This window comes from Hyaena hyaena, unplaced genomic scaffold, assembly GCF_003009895.1.
Source record: "Hyaena hyaena isolate Hyena2069 unplaced genomic scaffold, ASM300989v1 scaffold_334, whole genome shotgun sequence".
In the NCBI taxonomy this organism is placed as follows: domain Eukaryota; kingdom Metazoa; phylum Chordata; class Mammalia; order Carnivora; family Hyaenidae; genus Hyaena; species Hyaena hyaena.
The window spans coordinates 540,430-564,559 of NW_024080967.1; the positions used below are offsets into that span (position 1 = coordinate 540,430).

At 35.7% G+C, this 24,130-nt stretch overlaps 1 protein-coding gene across 12 annotated transcripts in view; it reads right to left on the reverse strand.

Moving 5' to 3' along the window:
* Window positions 1-24,130, reverse strand: part of PPHLN1 (periphilin 1) — a 181,371-nt gene that overhangs the window by 52,438 nt on the left and 104,803 nt on the right. For 10 of the 12 annotated variants that reach the window (XM_039249340.1, XM_039249336.1, XM_039249343.1 and 7 more), the window contains 3 exons: window positions 18,193-18,249; window positions 15,498-15,577; window positions 8,445-8,564 (listed from right to left, as the gene is read on the reverse strand). In XM_039249340.1, coding sequence (XP_039105271.1) covers window positions 8,445-8,564; window positions 15,498-15,577; window positions 18,193-18,249 — 257 coding nt within the window. The remainder of the gene's footprint in view (window positions 1-8,444; window positions 8,565-15,497; window positions 15,578-18,192; window positions 18,250-24,130) is intronic. The other 2 variants (XM_039249342.1, XM_039249337.1) reach the window with 1 other exon arrangement.

Here is a 24,130-nt window from a genome sequence, read left to right on the forward strand (position 1 = left end):
GGCCACACACTAAGTGTCAATAGATTTAAAAAGTAAAACTGGAGGGGTGCCTGGGTGGCTCAGTCAGTTAAGTGTCCGACTTCAGCTCAGGTTATGATCTTACCGTTCCCGAGTTTGAGCCCCATGTCGGGCTCTGTGTGGACAGCTCAGAGCCTGGAGCCTGTTTTAGGATTCTGTGTCTCCCTCTCTGTCTCTGCCCTTCCCCAACTTGTGCTCTGCCTCTCTCTCAAAAATAAACAAACATTTTTAAAAAACTTAAAAAGTAAAACTGGAAAATTCACAAAATTGTGGAAATTGAAGAACACACTTTCAAACAAGCAGTAGACCAGAGAAGAAAAAAAAACAGAAAATACTTAAAAAACAACTGAAAATACAACATACAAAAACTTATGAGAAGTAGCAAAGCAATGCTAAGGGAGAAAGTAATGGCTATTAACACATATTGAAAAACAAGAATAAATTCAAATCAACAACCTAACTTTACAACTTAAGGAACTAAAAAAAAAAATAGAAAAATCAGAACTAAACCCAAAGCTACCAGAAGGAAAGAGAAAAAAAAAAGAAAAGAAACCAAAAGTTGGTTCTTCAAAAAGATCAACAAAATTGACAAACCTTTAGCTAGATGGACTAAGAAAAAAAGAAGACTCAAATTACTAAAATCAGAAATAAAAGTAGGGAACATTACTACCCATTCTACAGAAATAAAATGAATTATTAAGAGAGTACTAAGAACAAGTGCATGCTGACAAGAAGGATAACCTAGATAAAATGGACCAATTCCTAGAAACACAAACCCTACCAAGACTAAATCAGGAAGAAATATAAAACCTAAATAGACCTGTAGCTTGTAAGGAAACTGAATCAGTAATCAAAATTCTTCCAACAAAGAAAAGCCATGGACCTGATGGCTTCACTGGTAAGTTCTACCAAACATTTAAAGAACTGGCTGCCTGGGTGGCTTAGTCAGTTAAGCTTCTGACTTTGGCTCAGGTCATGATCTAGTGGTTTGTGGGTTCAAGACCCGTGCCAGGCTCTGTGCTGACAGCTTAGAGCCTGGAGCCTGCTTCAGATTCTGTCTCTCCCTTTCTTTCTGCCCCTCCCCTGCTCACCATATGTCTCTTGATGTTTCTCAAAAATAAACATTAAATTTTTTTTAAATAATAAAGAATACCAAGCCTTTAAAAACTCTTCCAAAACTGAAGAGGAAAGAACACTTTGTAACTCATTCTATGGCGATGGAAAGACACTATCAAAGACACTACAACAACAAAAAAACAGTCCAATATCCCTTAGGAATACTAATGCAAACGTATCTCAACAAAACACTAGCAAAAGGAATTCAGCAGCATATTAAAAGGATTATATACATCATTACTAAGGGGCATTTATTCCTGAAATGCAAGGGATGATTCAGAAAACTGATCAGTGTAATACTCCACATCAAAAGAATAAAGGAAAAAAATCTACATGATCATCACAATTGATATTGAAAAAGTATCTGATAAGATTTAATACCTTTTCATGAGAAAACACTCAACAAATTAGGAATAGAAGTAAACCATCTCAAAATAATAAAAGCCATATATGAAAAATCCACAGTGAACTTCACACTCAATACTGAAAAGCTGAAAGATTTTTCTGTAAGATCAGGAACAAGGCAAGGATGCTTGCTTTTATCACTTGTATGCAAAACAGTACTAGGAGTTTTAGCCAGAGCAATTAGGGGAGGGAAGAGAGGAGAAGAAAGGAAAGGTATACAAATTAGAAAGGAATAAGTAAAATTGTCTCTGTTTGCAGACATGACCTTGTATGTAGAAAAACCTAAAGATTATGTATGCACATGTGCCTGTGCACACAAAGCCCTCCCCATAAATGAATTCAGCAAAGTAGCAACGTACAAACTCAGCACACAAAAATTAATTGCATTTCTATACATTAACAACAGAATTATCTCAAAAGGAAATTACAAAACAATTCCATTTACAATAGCATCAAAAAGAATAACATACTTATGAAATGGGGTGCGTGGGTGGCTCAGTCAGTTAAGCGTCAAACTCGATTTTGGCTCCGGTTATGATCCCATGGTTTGTGAGTTCGAGACCCGCATTCCTCCTATCCCTCTCTGCCCCTCCCCCTGCTCTCTCTCTCAAAAAATAAACTAAAAACAACAACTTAGGAATTAACCAAGGAGATGAAAAACTTGTATAATGAGTACAAAAAAAACTGCTAAAAGAAGACATAAATAAATGAAACACATCCCATGTTCATACAATGAAAGACCTAATATTGTTAAAATGTCAATACTCTCCAAAGCAATGTACAAATTCAATGCAATCCCTACCAAAATCCCAATGGCATTTTTTTGCAAGAAAAAAAAACTCTACTAAAATTCACAAGGAATCTCAAGGGACTCTAGATAAGCAAGATAAAACCTGAAGAAGAAGAAAAAAAAAAAGAGCAAAAGAAGACCTCCACTTCCTATTTCAAAACTTACTACCAAGATCTATTAATCAAATCAGTGTAACACTGGCATAAAGACAGACATATATAGAACAGAGAGCCCAGAAACAGGTCTTCTTGCATATGTCAAATGCTTTTGAACAAAGATGCCAAGACTACTCAATAGGAAAAATACAGTCTTTTCAATAAATGAAACTCAGAAAACTGGATATCCACATGCAAAAGAATGAAGTTGGAGCCTTACCTAACACCATATACAAAAATTAACTCACAATGGATCAAGGACCTAAATGTAGGACAGAAAACAATAAAACTCTTAAAAGAAAATACAGGACAAAAGTTTCATGACTTTAGATTTGCTGATGATTTCTTCTACATGACACCAAAGGCACAGGTGAAGGAAGGAAGGGAGGAAGGGTGGAAGGAAGGAAGGAAAAGAAACCTTGGACTTACTGAAAAATTTTAAATTTTACTTATTAAATAACACGATCAACAGACTAAAAAGGTAACCCACAGAATGGGATAAATATCTGTAAATCATGTATCTGATAAGGGATTAATATCTAGAATATACAGAGAACTTCTAAAACTCAACAACAATGAAACAAATTAACTAAGAAAATGAACAACGGACTTGAATTCACATTTCTTCTAAGGAGATATACGAATGTCACTAAGTACAAGAAAAATGCTCAACATCACTAATCATTAGGGAAATGCAAATCAAAACTACAATGAGCTACCATCTCATACCCATTAGGGTGACTAGTGGCAAAAATTCCCCAGAAAACTACAACTGATGGTGAGGATGTAGAGAAATTGGAACCCTTATGCACTGGTGGTAGGAATATAAAATGGTATAGCCACTGTGGAAAACAATATGGCAGTTCCTCAAAAAATAAACAAAGAATTACCATATGATCCAGCAATTCCACTTCTGAATACCTATCCAAAATAACTAAAAGCTGGGTCTTGAAGATATATGTATACCCATGCTCAGAGCAGTATTCACAAAGCTAAAATGTAGAAGCAACCCACATGTCTACTGACAAATGTGTGGAAAAGCAAAATGTGGGGCATATACAGAATGGAATATTATTCACCCTTAATAAGGAAGGAAATACTGTAATAAGCTATAACACGGATGACCCTTGAAGACATCATGCTAAATGAAATAGCCAATCACAAAAGACAAATACTGTATGAACCACTTACATGAGGTACTTAGAGTAGTCAAAATCTTAATGACAAAAAGCATAATGATGGTTGCCAGGGCCTGGGAGAATAATTTGATAAAATGCTTTGAGGAGTTATCATTTAATGGGTATAGTTTTAGTTTCACAAGGTGAAAAGAGTTATGAGGATGAATGGTGAGGATGACTGTACAATAATACTGATGTATGTAATACCACTGAAGTATACACTTAACAATGATTCAGATGGTAATTTTTATGTATTTAAGACAGAAATCCCCGTATCAGTATCAGTTTTCTAACACCAGGTTAACAATTAGATTTGAATGAACTGAATTACTTATACTACCAGTATTCTGACTAAACCCCAAAATCAAAATCTGCCACTATATTCCATTTTAGTTAAGTTAATGCAAAAAAACAAAACAAAACCAAAAAAAAACCCCAACTGTTGAAATTTAAAACACACAGAAAATAGAAATTTCAGGCTCTAATTTATAATATTTCTAGGCCTACACACAAAAATATAAATTGATGAGCATAGAAAGTACATCAGAGCAGATATGTGTTTTTAGAAAAGAAAAAAGATAAACTGACACTAAAAGGGCTTATTAACAAATTATATAATTATATAATTTTATGTATATATTATTCAAGGTACTATAGAGGGAAAACAAGTGCTTGAGATGCATTCAGTGTATATTTAACAAGTAAAAACAGTATTTTTAATAAGGGCAATAATAAGTTCCTCAGTGACCAAAGCAGCAGCATAAAATTTTAAATACGAACGGGAAGAAAGATCTTGAGTCTTATCTCAAACACTACTGATTCAACTGAATTGATATGAATTTGAAAGAGAGCTATTAAAGATGGGTATTCTACAGTGGAGAAAGAATAAGCAGAGATATTTAAGTAGAAAATGACACTTTATATGAGGACACAACATAAATCATATTTTCACATTTAAGTAAAAAAAAAGTCAAAATTTTCTTCTATAGGAAGAAGCAACTGTTCTACGGGGGCATTCTAAGAGCCTCCAAGTAATTTGCTTTTCATTCTGATAGCCAAAAGCTAAACTCTAGTGGCCATTTGTTTGAGGATGGTAAATTATGTCTCTACAAAACTTGACTGTAAGCTAGACAGCTAGGATAGTGTCTCTAATGCAGTGTTTGACAAAAGTAGATGCAGAATGAATACTTAGTGAATTTCAATCAACTATGAGAAAGCCAGTATGGAATTATTTTCTGAAAATATGTAACTTAAAATACTACTCCTAAAATATGCACTGTGAAAAATTTCATCGTCAAGTCTGCTAAATTATGCAAATTTTATTATCCATCTTCCTTTCACAGACCACTGATGAGCATATTAACATATTTAAATCTCTGAAAAGTGTTGCAATATCAAAATAACCTTTTTTTTTTTTTTAAGTTTATTTTGAGAGAGAGTGAGAGAGTGCAAGCGGGGGAGGCAGAGAGTGAGGAAAGGAGAGAGAGAATCCCAAGCAGGCTCTGCACCAATGGTGCTAAGTCAGACTTGGGGCTTGAACCCACAGGCCTCAAACCCAAGAACTGCAGGCCAAAATCAAGAGTCAGATGTTTAACAGAGTGAACCACCCAGGTGCCCCTAACCTACCTCTTTCAAATCTAGCATTTCCCAAACACACTAGCTAACAGAGTATTTTCTTCCCCTCAGATCATTAAGACGCTTTAGAACTACTATCCTATCAAATACTTTGGGAAATTCTCTATTAGAGCCCAAAAGGTAAAAGTGTAAAACTGAACAGCAGATTGAATTACAATATTCCTGAATATTTAAGCATGTCACTAAATGTATCTTCAATTTCACTAAACTTTCTGTAAATTACATGGTCTCTCAAACGAACTGCATAAAACTATATTCATAGCACCAAGAGAAGATAAACTGGAAAGCTAAATATTTCATCTCTCTCCAGTCATAAAAGTGAATCCACACAATGTTTCTGAAGTACATGGACCATTACTTAAATAACTAACATAAAGGAGCACCTGGATGGCTTAGTTAGAGTGAGGAGGGGCTCTTGATCTCGGCTTCTAAGTTTGAGCCTCATATTGGGTGTAAAAATTACTTAAAAATAAAATAAAATCTTAAAGGAATGAATTTTATAAATAAAAATACTGTCACAGCTACATTTAAACACACATACAGAATACTATGCCAATGTCTTTCTTAGCATCAAAGCCCTTTTTTCCTTCTAGTTTATTCTATCTAATCAGATAGGAGTTTAAAAAATTAAAGTCAAAATTTTATTTCTTAAGGCACCTGGGTGGCTTAGTCGGTTCAGGTCATGATCTCATGGTTCCCGGGTTCAAGCCCCATGTCTGCACTGACAGTGCAGAGCCTGCTTGAGATTCTCTTTCTTCTTCTCTCTCTGGATTTCCCCACTTGTGCTTTCTCTCTCCCTCCCTCTCTCTCTCTCTCTCTCAAAATAAATAAACCTAAAAAAAACTTTAATTAAAAAAATTTTATTTCTCAAAAAGCACAGACCACTGAAATGAGTAACTATTTAACAACGGCCTGAAAACAGATGTTGCTATCTAAGCAAAACCTTAATAAGATTGGTGGGATTAAGTTTTTTTTGTTTAATGACTTTTTCTTTTAAGTAGGCTTCACACCCAGTGTGGAGCCCAATGTGGGGCTGGAACTTATGATCCTGAGATCAAGACCCGAGCTGAGATCAAGAGTCCATTGTTCAACAAACTGAGTCACCCAGATGTCCCATGGGATTATGTTTATAAATAAAAGAACAACAGTCAGTATCATAAAAATTTCCAAGCTACTTTATTTCCAGCATAAGAAAATGTCACGATAACTTGAAAAACATTTAGACAGGGCTATGAAATTGATGCTGCTGCTCAAGTCAAAATTAACGATGGGAGCGCGTGGGTAGTGCAGTCAGTTAAGTAGCTGGCTTCAGCTCATGTTCATGATGTATCATGGTCAGTGAGTTCAAGCCCTACACTGGGCTCTGTGCGGACAGCTCAGAGTCTAGAGCCTACTTTGGATTCTGTTGTCTTCTCTCTCTGTCTTCTTCCCTACCCCACTCACACTCTGTCTCTCAAAAATGAATAAATTTTAAGTCTTTTCAAAAAAACATTAATGATGTACACCACGTAACAAACATAATAAAGAAATCTCAGATATTATCTCTTGATAATATAAAACCCACCATTTTCATTATTAAAGAATGTAAACAAAATCGCCTTATTAAATTACTTTATTGTTCATGCTTTAAAATCGTGTTGAAAAGGTACCAAAAAGCGACAGCTAGATCATGTTGAAATATATTCACTCAAGAATATGTATAGGAGCTCCTGGATGGCTCAGTTAGGTAAGTGTCTGACTCTTAATTTCAGCCCAAGTAATGATCTCACAGTCCTGAGATCAAGTCCAGATGTCAGGCTCTGAGCTGGGCATGGAGCCTGCTTAAGATTCTCTCTCTCCCTCTCCTTCTGTCTCTCCCCTGCACACTCACATGCATGCATTCTCTCTCTCAAAACAAAGAATACATACAAATAGCTATTATTATAGGTACAATAACAAGAAAACCTTGACCTATTTAAGAACAATTGATATCTAAATGACAAATCAGCAATTGAAAAATGAAAGGCTTTATTTGTGTAAGTACTAATAGGATCTATAGTAGTTTGTACTTTTTTTAACTTTATGTTTTTATTTTATTTTTGAGAGAGAGACAGAGTGTGAACAGGGGAGGGGCAGAGAGGGAGACAAAGAATATGAAGTAGGCTCCAGGCTCTGAGCTGTCAGTGCAGAGCCTCATGCGGGGCTCAAGCTCACAGACTGGGATCATGACCTGAGTTGAAGTCGGACACTTAACTAACTGACTGAGCCACCCAGGTGCCCCTGGTTTGTACTTTCTATAAGCACTGTACATTATTACTTTGGAAAAAATTTTTATAGGTACATAAAGATGTATGTAGGTATATGAGTTTTATATAAAATTCCAATGCTTGACCAATTTTATCAAAAAAACTTCTAATAAAAGGTATCTTAAAATTTATTGAAAAGTCAAAAATTTTCATATCTACATCATTGTCATGGTACAGAGATTTTTATATTTTCTGCTGATCATGCCAAAATAATTTTAGACCAATACCTGAATCGAAAAGCTTAATTTTGCCAATGAAACATCTATATTTCCCCTACTAGAGAGATTACAAGTTATACAGAAAAGTTTGAGTTCATTTCCAAGTATTTTAATGCAAAGATTAATGAACTGTATTCTATGGACCCAAAAATGCTCTCATCTTTTGGTACTCAAGACTCACCAAAGGTCATAGGTAACCCAACAATGAATAATTTCATTTTGGGGGATATTTATGAGACAATTTGCATAGAATATAGCATGCAGTATAAATACAGCCCAAGATCAAAGGTCTAATAGATTTTTGTTCTGAATTTGCTGGTTTATGACTAGCAGCTTAGCATGATTTCTAGAGATACTTTTAACAGGAAAACCCATAAAAGAAGCGTTTAATAATGCCATTTTCCTTATATTCCGTATTTATACTATTTTCTCACTTCTAAACTAACAGAGAAATTCAGGTATAGTACAATTATTGAACACAGAGTCATTAATAATCATATTATTACTCTCGGTGGTACGTTAATGAGCATGTTTTCCCCATATGTATTTTGAAGAACTAGAACAAACCAAGGATTTCCCTTGGTTTAATTTAAAATTCAGACAAAACTCTTTATGTAAAACATAAAGGGGACATTATGCCTTACCTCAAATTCAGAAATTTCAGGTAAGTTACTCTCATCTGCCTTTTCCAGCTTTTCAGCAGCCCACTTGCTTGCAGCCTCAGCAAGTTCCTTTTCGGTTAGCCGACTAGGTTTGTCTAACACCTAATAAAAACAGAAGTACAGTTCTATTATGATCCACAAAAGCATTTAAACTTCAAATACATCAGGAGGTACATCCCACTTAACTTAGAATTATATAAGCCTCCAAATTTATACAGAGAACAAGTACATTCTTTATATGCTTTTTCAAAAATATTCAACACAGACTTTCTCTAAGGAGAATTCCTTTTGGACATATAGAGTAGATCTGACTCTCAATTTCATTTACATAAAGTTTTAAAACTTCATCTTAAGGAACAGAAGATAATATACCAATAGTATTTGAAATATACTGGATATCATACTGATTTCAATTTTGTATCTTTAATTATATTCAATGAAATAATGTCAAAATGTAATCAAGGTAAATTCCTAATTAATGCAATAGAAAAGTCAGATATGCCATTTTCATAATTTATAATAATTTATATAAATCGTACTTTACACAAAATTTATTCACTTAAATTTCGTGTTTTGATACTTCTACTGCTTCGCTTCTTCAAGCATATACAATACTAAATAATGTATTTGGAATTTAGAGTTACAGACAGGATATGAATGCCAGCTTCATCACTTGCTAGATACATGACTTTATATGCATAATTTATGACACTGTGAAGCCTTGGTTTCCATGTTTACAAAATTGGTATTAATAATATTCACTGTTTTACAAAGTAGTTGTGAGAATCAAGAGAAGTAACAGACCTTACAGTACCTAGCATAGTGATTGGTACTACAGTTTTCCTTTCTTTTCCACATTCACTGTTACAAATCAGTTAGAGTAAAACATTTGAAGAAGATCAATCAGTTCATGAGGTCAATACAAAAAGTGAAGAAAATAAATTGTTTTTTTCTGGATCATCTGATTCCCGCAATACTGTTTACAGACCTATGTTATAGACTAAGATATAAAAATTCTAAACCAAAGGGGCACCTGGGTGGTCAGTGCATTAAGCATCTGACTCTTGATTTTGGCTCAAGTCATGAGGTCACGATCTCATCATTTGTGAGATCAAGCCCCATGTTGGGCTCTATGCTAACAGCATAGAGCCTACTTAGGATTCTCTTTCTCCCCTCCCCGACTCACGCTCTCTCTCAAATTAAATATTTAAAAAAAAAAAATTCTAAGCCAAAAATTAGAAAAATTGTTTCCTTGGGCCCAAATGGTACCTCTGCCTCCATTCTATTTTATTAGGATATATTTTTATTGACTACATCTTTCACCTCTAATTTTGTCTCCACCTCTTCTCTGAAGTCATGTTAATTCCAAACATCCTTCCTCGGGATGACAGTGGTGTTAAAAATCTCTACTTTAGAGTATACGTCATTTATAAGGTGCTTCTATATGCAAACCCGTAAAAGTATTTTAATTAAATGGAATTCCACGGAGGTGATTAAGGCAGACTTTCTAACCCCAACTTATAAATCAAGAAACCGAATGTCCAAAAGATAGTTTTTTTAAATGTTTTTTTTATTTATTTATGAGACAGACAGCGTGAGCAGGGGAAGGTCAGAGAGAGAGGGAGATACAGAACGTGAAGCAGGCTCCAGGCTCTGAGCTAGCTGTCAGCACAGAGCCCGACACAGGGCTCGAACCCACAAACTGTGAGATCATGACGTGAGCTGAAGTTGGACGCTTAATCAACTGAGCCACCCAGGCGCCCCCAAAAGATAGTTATTGTCCCAGTTACCAGTAAATGCTAAGCTGAAACTTATGAAAAAGCTCCCTGACCTCCTTCCAAAGCTTATTCATTCACAAAACTACTAGCTGGACATCCATAATATTTACTGAAAGACAAAAACAGTGTATGGACATGTAGTGTTTCCACAGCCACTGCAGAAGCCTAAATATCTTACTCCAAAGCCTTGCTTGCACATAATGTTAAAAAGGTGTAAATAATACTTCTATTATTACTTAGTAATAAGGTTAAAAAGTTAAAACAAAGTTAGAAGAAAAACACCATACATATATGAATGTATCAAAGAAAAAATTTATGCCCCACTTTTTTGATATCTGTTTTGAAAAGAAAGCTACAGAGAAAAATTAAGCACACATTGTAAACTCTCTCTTGTAAAGATAGAAGCAAAATCTTGTATAGCTGAATCCTTTTATTCACCTTTCATTCAATCTGTACACCTGAAAAACTTTCATTTGAAATGAACTTATAACAGCAAGAAATAAACTCTGAAAAATTATTCCTACATGAGGGCAGCCATAATGTTTAGAAGAAAAAGCTGTCCACCAAATCAGAGAATCTAGGTAAAAGTGTCCCACAACTACTATGTAACCTTGGGCAAGGAATACAGGGGAGGCTGTACTTTCCCAACACTTATGATGATCATAGATCTAAAACTCTAAAAGCCTGAATCTATTTTAAGACAAAGATGCAAACATCTACTGAAACTGTCAAAAATATCTAAAATCCATTATGGTTGCTTCCCACTAAATATATTTTAATATGTACCACAAAGTCCTATGTTGTAACTTATATTTACATTACATTATAGTTCAGAAAAGTATTTCATATGTCATAATTTAAATATTCAGAGAGACCTGGATGGTCTCTATTTATACTTCTTTCATTTCTACTTGACAATAAAAACAAGCTAGGCTTTTAGGGACATAAAGCACCTTGACATGGTGAGGCAGAGCCCAAACTCCAATCAATTTTACCTATTCAAAACCAGGATTCTAGAATCCTCAGACTTCTGGGAAAGCTCTAAAGGCATAAGTTGTCACAAAGACATCTTCTTCTCTTTTTCTTTTTTTTTTTCCTTTGAGGCAGTGAAGCAGCTGCCCCCTGAATACCAGCATACACTGCCAGGTGATGTCTACTCTTGCTGAAAAGCCAAGTATACCAAAGACAGGAAAGCCAAAAAGTGAAGAACGAAGAGAATACAGGAACAACTGTTACAGAAAGAAAACATGAGGTTGGGGAAGAGATCTCCTAACGGCTGAGAATAGATGGAAAAAGGAAATTTTGAGGATTAGAACCATGGATCATGTGTTCAACATGTTTTGGGAAGCTGAGAAGGTAGGAATGAGGAGAATAATGTAGTAAGGTGTAGCTATGTTCTTGAGAAGAGTATTTAACTTCTGAGACTTTTCCATAAAATGGCGATATATACCTACTTTTTAATTTCAAAATAATTACAACCATATCAATAGTTAACACCTGCATCCTGTAACATAATTACCATTTCTTTCTGTGCTAAGGATATTTAAGATCTCTTGGCAAATTTTAAGTATTTAACACAGTATTATTTTCTTAAGTTTATTTATTTTGAGAGAGCGCACATACAAACAGGGAAGGGATGAGGAGAGGGAGGGAGAGAGAATCCCAAGCAAGCTCCCCATAGTCAGTGTGGAGTCCAATGAGGGGCTCAAACCCACAAACTAGAAAATCATGACCTGAGCCGAAATCAAAAGTCGCTCAACCAAATGGGCCACCCAGGTACTTCTATAATACAGTATTATTATAAACTATAATCATTATGCTTTACATTAGATCCCCAGAACCTATTCATTATATAGATGGAAGTTCGTACTCTTGAGCAACATCTCACCTTTTCCCCCCAGCCCTATCCCCACTTTTTTGGTATCTGACCACTCTTCTAGTCAGTGTCTATGAATTCGGTTGTTTTAGATTCCACATTTAAATGATATCATAGAGCACTTGGACCTTCTGCACCTGGCTTTTTAGCATATTACCCTCAAGGTCCATCCATTTTGTCACAAATGTCAGGATGCCCTTTCTCATGGTTGAATATATTCTACTAGGTAGATGTACTATATCTTTCTTATTCATATATCTGTGGAAGGATATTTAGGTTGTTTTCAGGTCTAGACAACTATGAATAATGCTACAATGAAAAGCATTGGAGATCCTCTTTTCATTATCTTTGGATAAATACCTAGATGTGAGATTTCTGGATCAAATGATAGTCCTATTTCTATTTTTTTGAGAAATCTCCGTAGTATTTTCCATAGTGACTACACTAATTTACATTACTACCAACAGTGCACAAGGATTCCATACCCTCAATAACAACTGTTATCTCATCTTTTTGATAACAGCCATTTTGACAGGTGTTGAGATGGTATCTCACTATAGTTTTGACTTGCATTTCCCACATAATTAGTGATGTGATTACTGCTGGCCATTTGTAGGTCTTCTTTGGAAAACATGTCTATTCAGTTCCTCTGTTGAATTTTTTCAATTTTTTTAATATTTAATTTTGAGAGAAAGATAGAGTACAAGTGGGGGAGGGGCAGAGAGAGAGGGAGACACAGAATCTGAAGCAGGCTCCAGCTTCTGAGCTGTCAGCAGAGCCTGACACAAGGCTTGAACTCATAGACTGTGAGATCCAAGCTAAAGTTGAATGCTTCACTGACTGAGTCATCCAGGCACCCCTGCTTAATTTTTACCTGGACTCTTTCATTTTTTTTTTTTTTTTTTCTGTTAAGTTGTATAAGGTCTTTCTGTATTTTACACAATAACTCCTTATCATATAGATATGTGATTTGCAAATATTTTCTACCATTCTTTAGGTTGGCTTTTCATTTTGCTGACGGCTTCCTTTGCTGTGCAGAAGCTTGCTAGTTTGAACTAATCCTACCTGTTTATTTTTGCTTTTGCTGCCTTTGCTTTTGCGTTGAATCCAAAAAACTCATTGCCAAGATTGATGTCAAAGAACTAACCACTTATGTTTTCTTCTATATCTTCTATGGTTTCAGGTCTTACCTTCAAGTCTTTAAGGCACTTAGAGTTGATTTTCATTTGTGATGTAAAATAGGGGTCCAGTTTCATTATTTTGAACTTGGTTACTCAGTTTTCCCACAACTATTTACTGAAGAGACTTGTCCTTTCCCCACTGTATTCATTGACCATATGTGCACAGGTTTATTTCTGAGGTCACTATTCTGTTCCATTGATCTGTGTGTTTTTATATCAATACCATACTGTCTTGATAACTACAGCTTAGTAATATAGTTTGTAACCCGAAAGTGTGATGCCTCCAGTTTTGTTCTTCCCAAGACTGCTTTGGCTTAAAAAACAAAACAAAACAAATCAAAACAAAACCAAAACCAAAACCAAAAACAGGGATGCCTGGGTGGCTCAGTCAGTTAAAACACCCAAATCTTGATTTCAGTTCAGGTCATGATCTCACGGTTCATGAGATGGAGCCCCACATCAGGCTCTGCTCTGGGTGTGGAGCCTGCTTGAGATTCTATCCCACTCTCTCCCTCTGCCCCTCCCCCCAGTGCCCCTCCCTCCCACCTGCACTCATGGGCACGTGCACACATGCTCTCTTTAAAAAAAAAAAAAAAAAGAAGAAAGAAAAGATTACTTTGGCTACTCAGAGTCTCTGTGGTTCCATACAAATGTATTTGTTCTAGTTCTGTGAAAAATACCAGTGGTATTTTGATAAGGATTGCACTGAATCTGTAGATTGTTTTGGGTGATACGGACATTTTAACAATATTAATTCTTCCGGTCCATGAGCATGGAATATCTATTCATGTTTTTGTGTGACTTCAACTTTTTCATCACTGTTTTACAGTTTTCAGTGTAAAGGTACTTCACCTCCTTGGCTAAATTTATTCCTAAGTATTTTATTCTTTTTGATGCTACTGTAAATGGGACTATTTTCTTAACTTCTCTTTTTTATAGTTTGTAGTTGGTGTATAGAAGTACAACTTTTGCATAGATTTTGTATCCTGCAACTTTACTGAATTTTATTAGTTCTAACAGCTTTCTGGTGGCATCTTTAAGAGTTTTCTATATATAATGTAATGTCACCTGTTTAAAAAAAAAAGTCTTACTTCTCCCTTCCCAAATTGGATGTTTTTTAATTTCTTTTTCTTGCCTAACTGTTCTGGTTATGATTTCCAGTACTGTGTTGGTTAGAAGTGACAAGAGTGGGCCAGTTGTCTTGTTCTTGATCTTAGAGGGAAAGTTTTCAGCTTTTCACCATGGAGTATGATGTTTTAGCTCTGGTCTGTCATATCAGGCCTTTATTATGTTCAGGTACTATCCCTCTATACCCAGTTTGTTCAGAGGTTTTATCATGAATGGATATTGACAAATGCTTTTTTTTTTTTTTTGCATCTATTGAGATTATATATTTTTTTCGTTCATTTTGTTGATGTGATATATCACACTGCTTGATTTGTGGGTAATGAATCATCCTTGTATCCTTGGAATAAATCCCATATAATCATGGTGTATGATCCTTTTAACGTGCTATTGAAACTGGTTTCGCAATATTCTGTTGAAGATTTCCATATCTACATTCGTCAGAGATATTGGCCTATAATTTTTTTTCTTGTAGTGTTCTTGTCTAGTTTTGGTATAAAAGTAATACTGGCCTCAAAATGAAGTATTTCCTCCTCTTCTATTTTTTAGAAGAGTTTGAGAAGGATTAATATTCTTTAAATATATGAATTTGACCGTGAAATAATTTGAGGAAATTATTTAACTTCTGAGCCTTTTCTATAAAATGGGAGATCTATAATTACTTATACCATAGAATTTCTGTATGAATAAGAGAAAAAAAATATTTAATATATTAACTAGAATCCAGTAGTTTTACAATAAATGTTAGGTCTCTGCCTTACCCCTCTCAAAATAAAAACATAGTCCATCATATGGGCCCTATGTGAATATTCATCCCCACCTTGTTATGGTCAAGATGAGCAATGGCTGCAGTAAGTACTAATTTTAGCATAATCTATGGAAAAAGTCTTCAAGAAAACTGTTCATTTATTCTGATAGCTACCTTCAAGTTGTGGTTACTTAAGATTCAAGTTTTTAAATGCAGCAAATTACCCTCATTAAGTTTGACAGTAAAGAATAAAAGCATCTGTACCAGACAATCCATCTCATTTATTTTGTAATTCCTCTTTAAATTAACTTTTAAAATATAACAAACCTTTGATGAAGGAACTGCTGAAGAACTTGAGGGTGAAGTGTCTCTTGATGTTTTTAAAGACTGAACAGGTCTCTCTTTACCTGTATAAGAAAACATAAAATGCAATTTTCTAGCTCATTTGTTTTCAATTAAAGTGACTTTGTAATTGAACAAATGGAGAGGGGGCATCATACACTCATTTTAGTACTTAAGTCTTCATTACATTATTAAATTAAATCTGTTAATACCTAAATCCACCGATCTCTCTCAAGGGCCGGGCACCATAAAGAATTTCAAATAACCTAGAACCAATGGACATCATTTATGGCAATCTAGGCCATACCTTCAAAGCTAGTTAGCCAACAAAGAACCACTAAGACCTCCAGAATGGCAAAACACTAAACTCATAAACGCTTCTTCCTCCAAGTTCCTAAAAGCTAACTTTTACCACAATAAAAATTCAAGAGTAGTTATTATATAAAATACCATAAAGGGAACTAAATTAAATGATAGCTCAAAACAAAGGGCATGTAGGGAAATCTAGCAGATGCTCCTAAAATGTTTAGTTTAAAAAATAAAAAGTAGAAAAATTATAATATGGAGCACTAATGCAATGCCTAGTATGAATGAGTACCCAAATATTTGTTAAGTGGTTAAAAATAAATGTGTGATATAATCATTACACTTTATCTTTAGTCTCTATGGACACTAATGTAGTGCTGTATGTATACCATCATTTTTACAGAAACTAAAACCAGAAACTAGATTTAAACAATATTACTTTAGTCAGTTCAACAACACAGAAAATTGTTTCAGTTAAACAGAATCATAACTATGAGCTGTTACTGACACAAAAACATTTCATTAAATTATCTGTGTCAAATACAAATCCTTTGTCTCCACTACTAAGAAAACTGACAAAATTAAGTTGCAGAGAAAAGGAGAAGGTGGCACCAAGTTTGGAGTGACACGGAAGCTGGTCAAGACTAGACAGTAGGTTAGAGCCAAGAAAGCAGTCAAGAGCAAAAGCAGAGACAAAATGACCTTGAAACTGAGGCAAAGCCAGCTTCAGTCACAAAGCCTCTTAAGCTCTTCTGCCACGGTCAAGATTGCTAAGTAGGAGCCTAGAGGCTCAAGGGCAATAGTGAATAACATCCCTCTGCAATATGCTGCAGACCTAGAAAGCCTTTCTGCAGACACTTCTCTCACCTCCCCAGGTGAGATGTCTCCCCAGGGACATCTGGTAATGTTTTACTGTCACAAGTGGGAGAGTGCCATTGCCATACAGTAAGTAGAGGCTTGGGGTATTGCTAGAACACCCTACAAATGCATAGAACAACATCTCCCAACAAAGAAATTATCTAACCTCAAATGTCAACAGTACCAGGGATGAGAACTCCTGCTTTAAGCACAGTATTCTGAGACTCCAAAAGTCTTATAAAAGACATAACCCTAGAATCTTTTAACTTGTGGTATTAAGAAGCTTTCACACTAAGTCACTTAAAAAAAAATCAAAAGATACTATCACTACATCCCAAAATGATTAAGAACGTGGTTTATTTAGTCATTTTCTATTGTATCTCCATTGCATATGGCAAATTCCACATCATATCGTGACAGTGTCGGTCTATTCCATTGTACCAAAAGCTCCAAGTATCATAGCTTATTTCTGAATACCCAGGGCCTACCTAGTTCAAATCCTTTAAGAAAAGAGTAAGTACTCAAAAATTTGGTGAAAAGATAAATTATTTTTCCACCCTTAGGATACAGTGACCTCCCCATTCTACTCAGATAAGCAATTCCTTGAAAGAAGTTGAGGAGCTCCACCAATCAACACATCAAACTATGCTAATTAAAGGCATATATATCAGCTCAATTCTGACACAAAGCCAGCTAGACACAGAACAAACAAGATTATTTGCTAAATAATCTTTTAGCAAAATCTTAACAAACATGACATCAGCACTGCAGGTATGTCAACTACAGTACCAAATACACTTGGTACTAGATCTTCCCTGATTTTAGCTGCATAAGGGCTAATTTAAGCAGATTTCAACCAATATCAGTGTGCAGAAGCAAAGGAACACTGAAGGGCAGAGCAAGTGGTAGATCATACCTCCACATCTATTCATATTATACCTGTTGCATGAAGGGCAGGGACAGGCAAGAAGCAAAGGATAAAGAAAAAGGATGCTATAAGGGAAAGAGCAGAAAGAGCACTGAAAAGGTAAAAAGAAATCCTCTGATTCTACTGTTGTCAGGTCCTATCCGTCATTAACTTGTTTATTCTACAGATCTCTATCTCCTTTGAGGTGGCTATTCCTGACCAGGAATGGCTAGCCCAGACATCCAGCTCACAAACACCCTCCATATCCTACTACCTGTATCTACTTCTACTAAATTCTGAGGGCACCTGGGTGGCTCAGTCGGTTAAGCATCTGACTTCAGCTCAGGTCATGATCTCACAGTTCATGAGAGCCCCATGTTAGGCTCTGTGCTGCCAGAGCCTAGAACCTGCTTCAGGTCCTGTGTCTCCCTCTCTCTCTGTCCCTCCCCTGCTCACCTCTTTTTCAAAAATAGACATTAAAAAAAATTTTAACTGTTTCCAACTAAAGACTAATGGAGCAGTTACGTACTTTCCCATTTCTGTAACCTCTGTCAATTCAAGTCCCCCACCCCTTCACAATCCCAAATCAAAATCTAGCTCAAAACTCACCTCTTTCTGGATTTCCTTCATTCTGCCGTTTGTAGGAGGCACCAGCACGGATGGACTCTAGGGAAAGGTGGGCAAGGAGGAATTAACACCAGCACCTCTGTGCCCAGGAGGGACAAGAGAAGAACCCAGAAGTCAGAGTGATCAGAACAGAAACTTCTGAGTATTTGCTGGTGACCCTGAACTCTTTCCTACCCTGCCTTCAAATTGGGCTGCCTGAGCAACCAATTACTGAAGAGTAATAACGAAATATGAGAAAATATCTGTTTTTAAGATCAGAAGCTAATTGGGTACAACAACAATGAAAGTGTTAAGACTGGGCTAACCAACGATAGCATGAGCAAAAAGAATGAGAAAAGGGTCGTGTGATAAGACACCTAAAGTTGAGGACAAGGATCAGGTCTTACTCAGCACCTATTCTAATCTTCATAAAGTTCGAAAAGGACTGGTTAATCTCTCTCTCACACACACACACACACACACACAAAATCCAGAGAGAAAGATGAATCATCACTAGAAATCAAAAAGGATACTGGTAAAGTTTCCATGGTATATCTTATCAGTTACCTGGGCTTATAGTAACTATCTGCAAAGGTCATTCTGACTTGCTCTCAAAAGTAGCCCGTTACTAAATCTTGCAACTTCTTTTCATACAAACTTTCTCATATATGGATTTTCTTTATAAACAAATCCACAACCACTGTCTTGCTAGAGCCCTAATTGTCCCCTATTTAGAATCTTGTAAATATTGTTAGCTTCCTTACCCTCAAATCACTTAATGAGGCAGATGTAATTAAGTTTTTAAGTAGCCTAAATACGCTAATAATAGCTCCCAGGTATCTTTCCAATAAGATGCAAACGCCTTAACATTTACTTCAAAAGTTTCTAGTACAGATCTCAAATTGCCAATTTTATTCTTTTCTGGCACAGTTAGCACCTTGCATTAAAAAAATATTTTAAGGGGGTGCCTGGATGGCCCAGTCAGTTGAGTGTTGGACTCCTGATTTCAGCTCAGGTCATAATCTCAAGTTTCATGAGTACAAGCCCCACGCTGGGCTCTGCACTGACAGTGTGGAACCTGGCTGGGATTCTCTCTCTCCCTCTCTCTGTCCTGTGCACGTGTGCTTTCTCACTCTCAAAATAAACTTAAAAAAATGTATTTTAAAAAATATGCAAACATGTCATCCTACTTCTACAAGAATGTTGTTAAAAGATGCAATACCCTTCTCCTTGTGTTCACTGATCTGTCATCAGGACAATTTTTGTTCTTCCTCAGCAGCTGATCTATTTTTTTTCCTTAAGTACATTGTGAACACTATTACTGAACAGTTCTCCTCTTTGTTTTAGCTAAATCCTTATTGAACTACAACTGCTCAGCGCCTTTACACTGGTATTTATTCTTTTAGTTTCACATGTTTATTTCTCTTTTGCAGAAAATTCTTCACCATTCAATGAATCATTTTTTATTAAATGTTTATTTTGTTAACTTGCTTCAAATTCTTTGTAGGTCAAGAGATGAGAACATTGACAATTTACAAGTGTCTGGAGTCTAGGGATGGTTCATATTAGCTGATGAGCATGCCTTGTCTGCATCTCTTCCAAACTCCAAGTTCAGGGACTCCACATCAGCAGCCTGAAATCACTCATGATGGTAGTATTCATTCCATGGCAAATTCCACAAATCATGTGCTGTTCAACTGAAGAGTCAGTTTATCAACACACCACAGCTGCTGTGTGTACTGATTTCGATACCAAATTTCAAAGATATGGTAGGAATCACCACATTTAACTACACATTCCTATCCATAAAAACAGGCTTGGGCTATTTAATAATATCCTAACAGACCAATAAAACCACCTAGCTGAACCCAGCTCAAATTGCAGATTCATAAATAAGTGCTTGTATTAACCTAAGTTTTACAGGCTTTTGCTTTTTAACACAAGAGATAATGGAAACAAACTTACTATGCTTCAACTTTTCATTTTAGAGTTTTTTCAATGAGCTGTTTATAGTAAAACTAACGTTTTCTGGTCTTGTTCTCTATTACAGTCATTTTAATGATTTAAAAACAAGTTTTTCTTAGGGCACCTGGCAGGCTCACTAGGTAGAGCCTATGACTCTTGATCTTGGGGTTTGGGGTTTGAGTCCCAAATACGGCACAGATTACTTTAAAAAAACAAACAACTAAGGGCCCCTGGGTGGTTCAGTAGGTTAAGCAACCAACTTCGGTTCAGGTTATGATATCCCACTTCATGAGTTTGAGCCCTGGGTCAGGCCCTGTGCTGACAACTGGAGCCTAGAGCCTGCTTTTGAGTCTGTGTCTCCCGCTCTCTCCTTGCCCTTCCCCTGTTCGTGTTCTGTCTGTCTCTCAAAAATGAACATTAAAAATAAATAATTTTAAAAAACTAAACATAAAAATTTTTTTAAAAAATATTTTGCCATTTGGTTTTCATGCCTTTGTACTTCTGTGTTTGTCCTCCTACATGTTACTAACTACATCTTTCTCTTGTTTCTTTGTTGGTTATTATCTCCTAAATGGGACTATTCCTCCTAACTTTGTTTTTGCTTACTACTCTTACATGGCTCCAACCGACACTATGAATACAAATGACTTTGACTCTCAAATCCACTTCTTTCACTCATACCTTTATACTTTTAATAAGATGCTACCTCTTAGTTATTGGCCTTTACTTCGAATTCACCTCACATGTGATCTTATTAAGGAGACACTAACTCCCTGCTTGAGAGCAGGGCAAAAAGACTCAACACCTTTGCTGTAACATGATAAAGAAAATGAACTCCAAATTAGGATAAAAGAAAGAAACCAGGAAAGGAAAATTCTGAAGGCAGCAGTATGAAAACTGAAATCCACATCAATGTACTGGTAAGTAAAAGAATAAATAAGGAGGAAGATGACGAGGAACACAGTTTCCATAGATCAGGTAAAAAGTTCTGTCCACAGAGAAGCAACTTAATGTGTCAACAAACATTTAAAAGTATTATAAGATTTACCAGTATTCGGTGACTCTTTGAATAGAACAGCTGATGTGAGTATCAACAATATCTGATGACTCTTTGAACAAAATAAAACATCAGAAATATACCTTCTTCTGGAAAATACTTGTTTTCCTGATGAGAACAATGATGAAAAGAACTAGACTCATCCAAGCCTATCGAGTATTATTACTTATTGATAACCCATGTAAGAACAAAGAACACTGCTGGGAAAAAATATTAAAATCATCTTTAGAGATGATAAAGTTAGGGACCACGTCTTGCAATCTTTCAATTCTTGGTACAGTGCCTAACATACAGGAACAAAACAGGTACTTATGAATGAAAGTCTTATCAGTAAGCAAACTTCACAGCACAGATAGGACATTCACATCTTCTTTGATAGCTGAAGCTGTCAAAGAGAAATTCAGATATGAACAAATGAAGATGTGGTGGCTACACAGATGCTAAGGAAAGGATTTACTTTTCTGGATCAAGGACGATATGTCAATTTGGTGCTCTTAGTTGGGAAGAACATGATTTCCCAGAGAAATTATTGGTCAAGAAGGTATGAAAGAGAAAATGGAAAGGACACAAAAGAGATGCTCCTGTGATAGACACCAAAAAAACGACAGACAGAAAGAAACCAGATAAAGGGGTAGGGAAAGCTTATGCCACCTCTGCTTCCCCAAAACAATCATCTTTAAAAGTTTAAGAGATGTAACAAGTAAAGGTGCACTAACTACAGATATTTGGAAATGCACTTCTGAACAGACCTCTCCTTTTGATACATCAGCTAAAACCACATGGGCTTGCTCTTAAAAATATAAATAAAACATTATCTAACTGTACATATTCTGAATGTGTGCCACTGACAAAATGTACTAAGTCCCTAAACAGAGATGCTATAAATGCCTACACATATGGGAACATCATTAATTGATTACTCTTGGAACCTTAATCATTCTGATACCAGGAAAGCTATAACTGTATTCCTAGGATTCACCCAGGAAACTTATAGCCAAAGCTCTCATGAGTAAATAATAGATTCTCAAACAAGAACAATATATTGTAGAATCGAATTCAACAGCACACTAATAAATTCGATCAAAGTCCAAGATCTTTTAAGAAAATACTAAATTATAGTTCAGGATCTCCTCATATGATACAACTCATCCAAAATATCCTCCTCCATTTCCCTCCTTCCACCAATTTTTACTCACCCTTCAGACATTACCTAAAATGTCTATTCCTATGGAATGTCTGGTTTGTCTCCATTACCAGCTCGTTAACTCAGAGGGCAAAGACTGGATCGATCTTGCGTGGAAAACCATTTATGTGAAATATATCTTTGACGAATAAAAAACTATAAGAGTATTGAACACAAACACAGTGACTTTCAAACCACAAAATGTTATGATATTCAGCTGCCAAGAGAACGGGTTTGTCCTCTCTTCCTACTGCCTAAAACAAACACAATTTCCTATTGCCTAAAATATACATGATCTAATTTCTATTACCATCACCACTCTAAGTCTGGACCAAAGAAGACTTCTTTTTAAAGGTAGAATTAAACCTTTCAATTTACTGGAATTTCAGCTATAATCCAAAGGGCCATGTGGACTTCCAAATATATTCACAGCCAAAGGTCTTATGACAGGTCTCTTTTCTCATTACGTTGAAGTTCAATAACGGAGTCTACCTTTCAAATATACTCTTCTCAAAATAGTATTTTGTAATTCTTGTACATTTTTAGTCATCTTAGAAGATGCGCCTTCAAAAAGGATTGAACGCTGATGAATGATGGTCTTTAAAATGATCTTCTAGATGCACCTTGTAGGCTCAGTTAGTTAGGCATCTGACTCTTGATTTCAACTCAGGTCACGACCTCATGATTTGTGGGTTCAAGCTTGGCTCAGGCTCTGTGCTGATAGTGCTGAGTCTGCATGGGATTTTCTCTCTCTCACTCTCTCTCTGCCCCTCCTCTACTCGTGTGCGCTTCTCTCTCTCTCTCAAAATAAATAAATTTTAAATAAATAAAATGAAATGAAATAAGTCTTCTATTCTAAGTAACAGATGCTGATATCAAGAAAATAAAGGGATGCTGGGCCCAAAGTCAGAACTATAAAAAAAACAGATACAGACCAACAAAATAATAAGCTTGCAAATCTTCCACGGTAATGGTATTTTAAAAATTCTACCAAAACGTCACACAACCTAATTAATGTACAAGCACCAGTGGTAAATCTGACATTAATCTACAGGCAAATGTTTAGAACAAATTAACAAAGACATAGTTTCTATGTATTTAAATAATCATCCCTTGAGCCACAATGGATTTACAAAACAAGATAATCTTTATGTTCCTGTTTTGATACAGGAAACTCATTCTAACTTGAGTTTTTAAAAAGCAACTGATAAAGTCTTCCATGAAATCCTCAAGAGAAAAGGAAGACAAGATAGAGGATCACAATTAGTTAAAAAATGCAGAAAAATGGTTGACATCCACAGACAGGTCTCTAGAGGTTTCTAAATGTGGCTATATGCTTCTCAACATAATTATTAACGACTAACAGAAAACCCAAAGGATATTTCCTTTGCTGATGAAACTATTTTTATCTGCTGCAAATATATAGAATCACTGAGATTTAAGACCTCTATAGAAGAAAATAATAAGCCGAAGTTAATTAGATGAAATTTAGCATTCCTAGATTTCTTTTAATGGATAAACTACATTTAAAAAAGTATAGGCTGAAGGGCATTTGTTAAATAGTAATATATGTGAAAATGGCTTAGGTTTCAATTGCCTACAGTCTCAATAAAGGCCAGTAATACAGTCCAGTTGACAAAATAAAAGTTCACTTCTGGCACCACAACTTAAAAGGAAAAGAAAGAAAATTAGGAAACCAAAGTTCTGAAAGCATGTCAAATAAAAGTTGAAGGAAC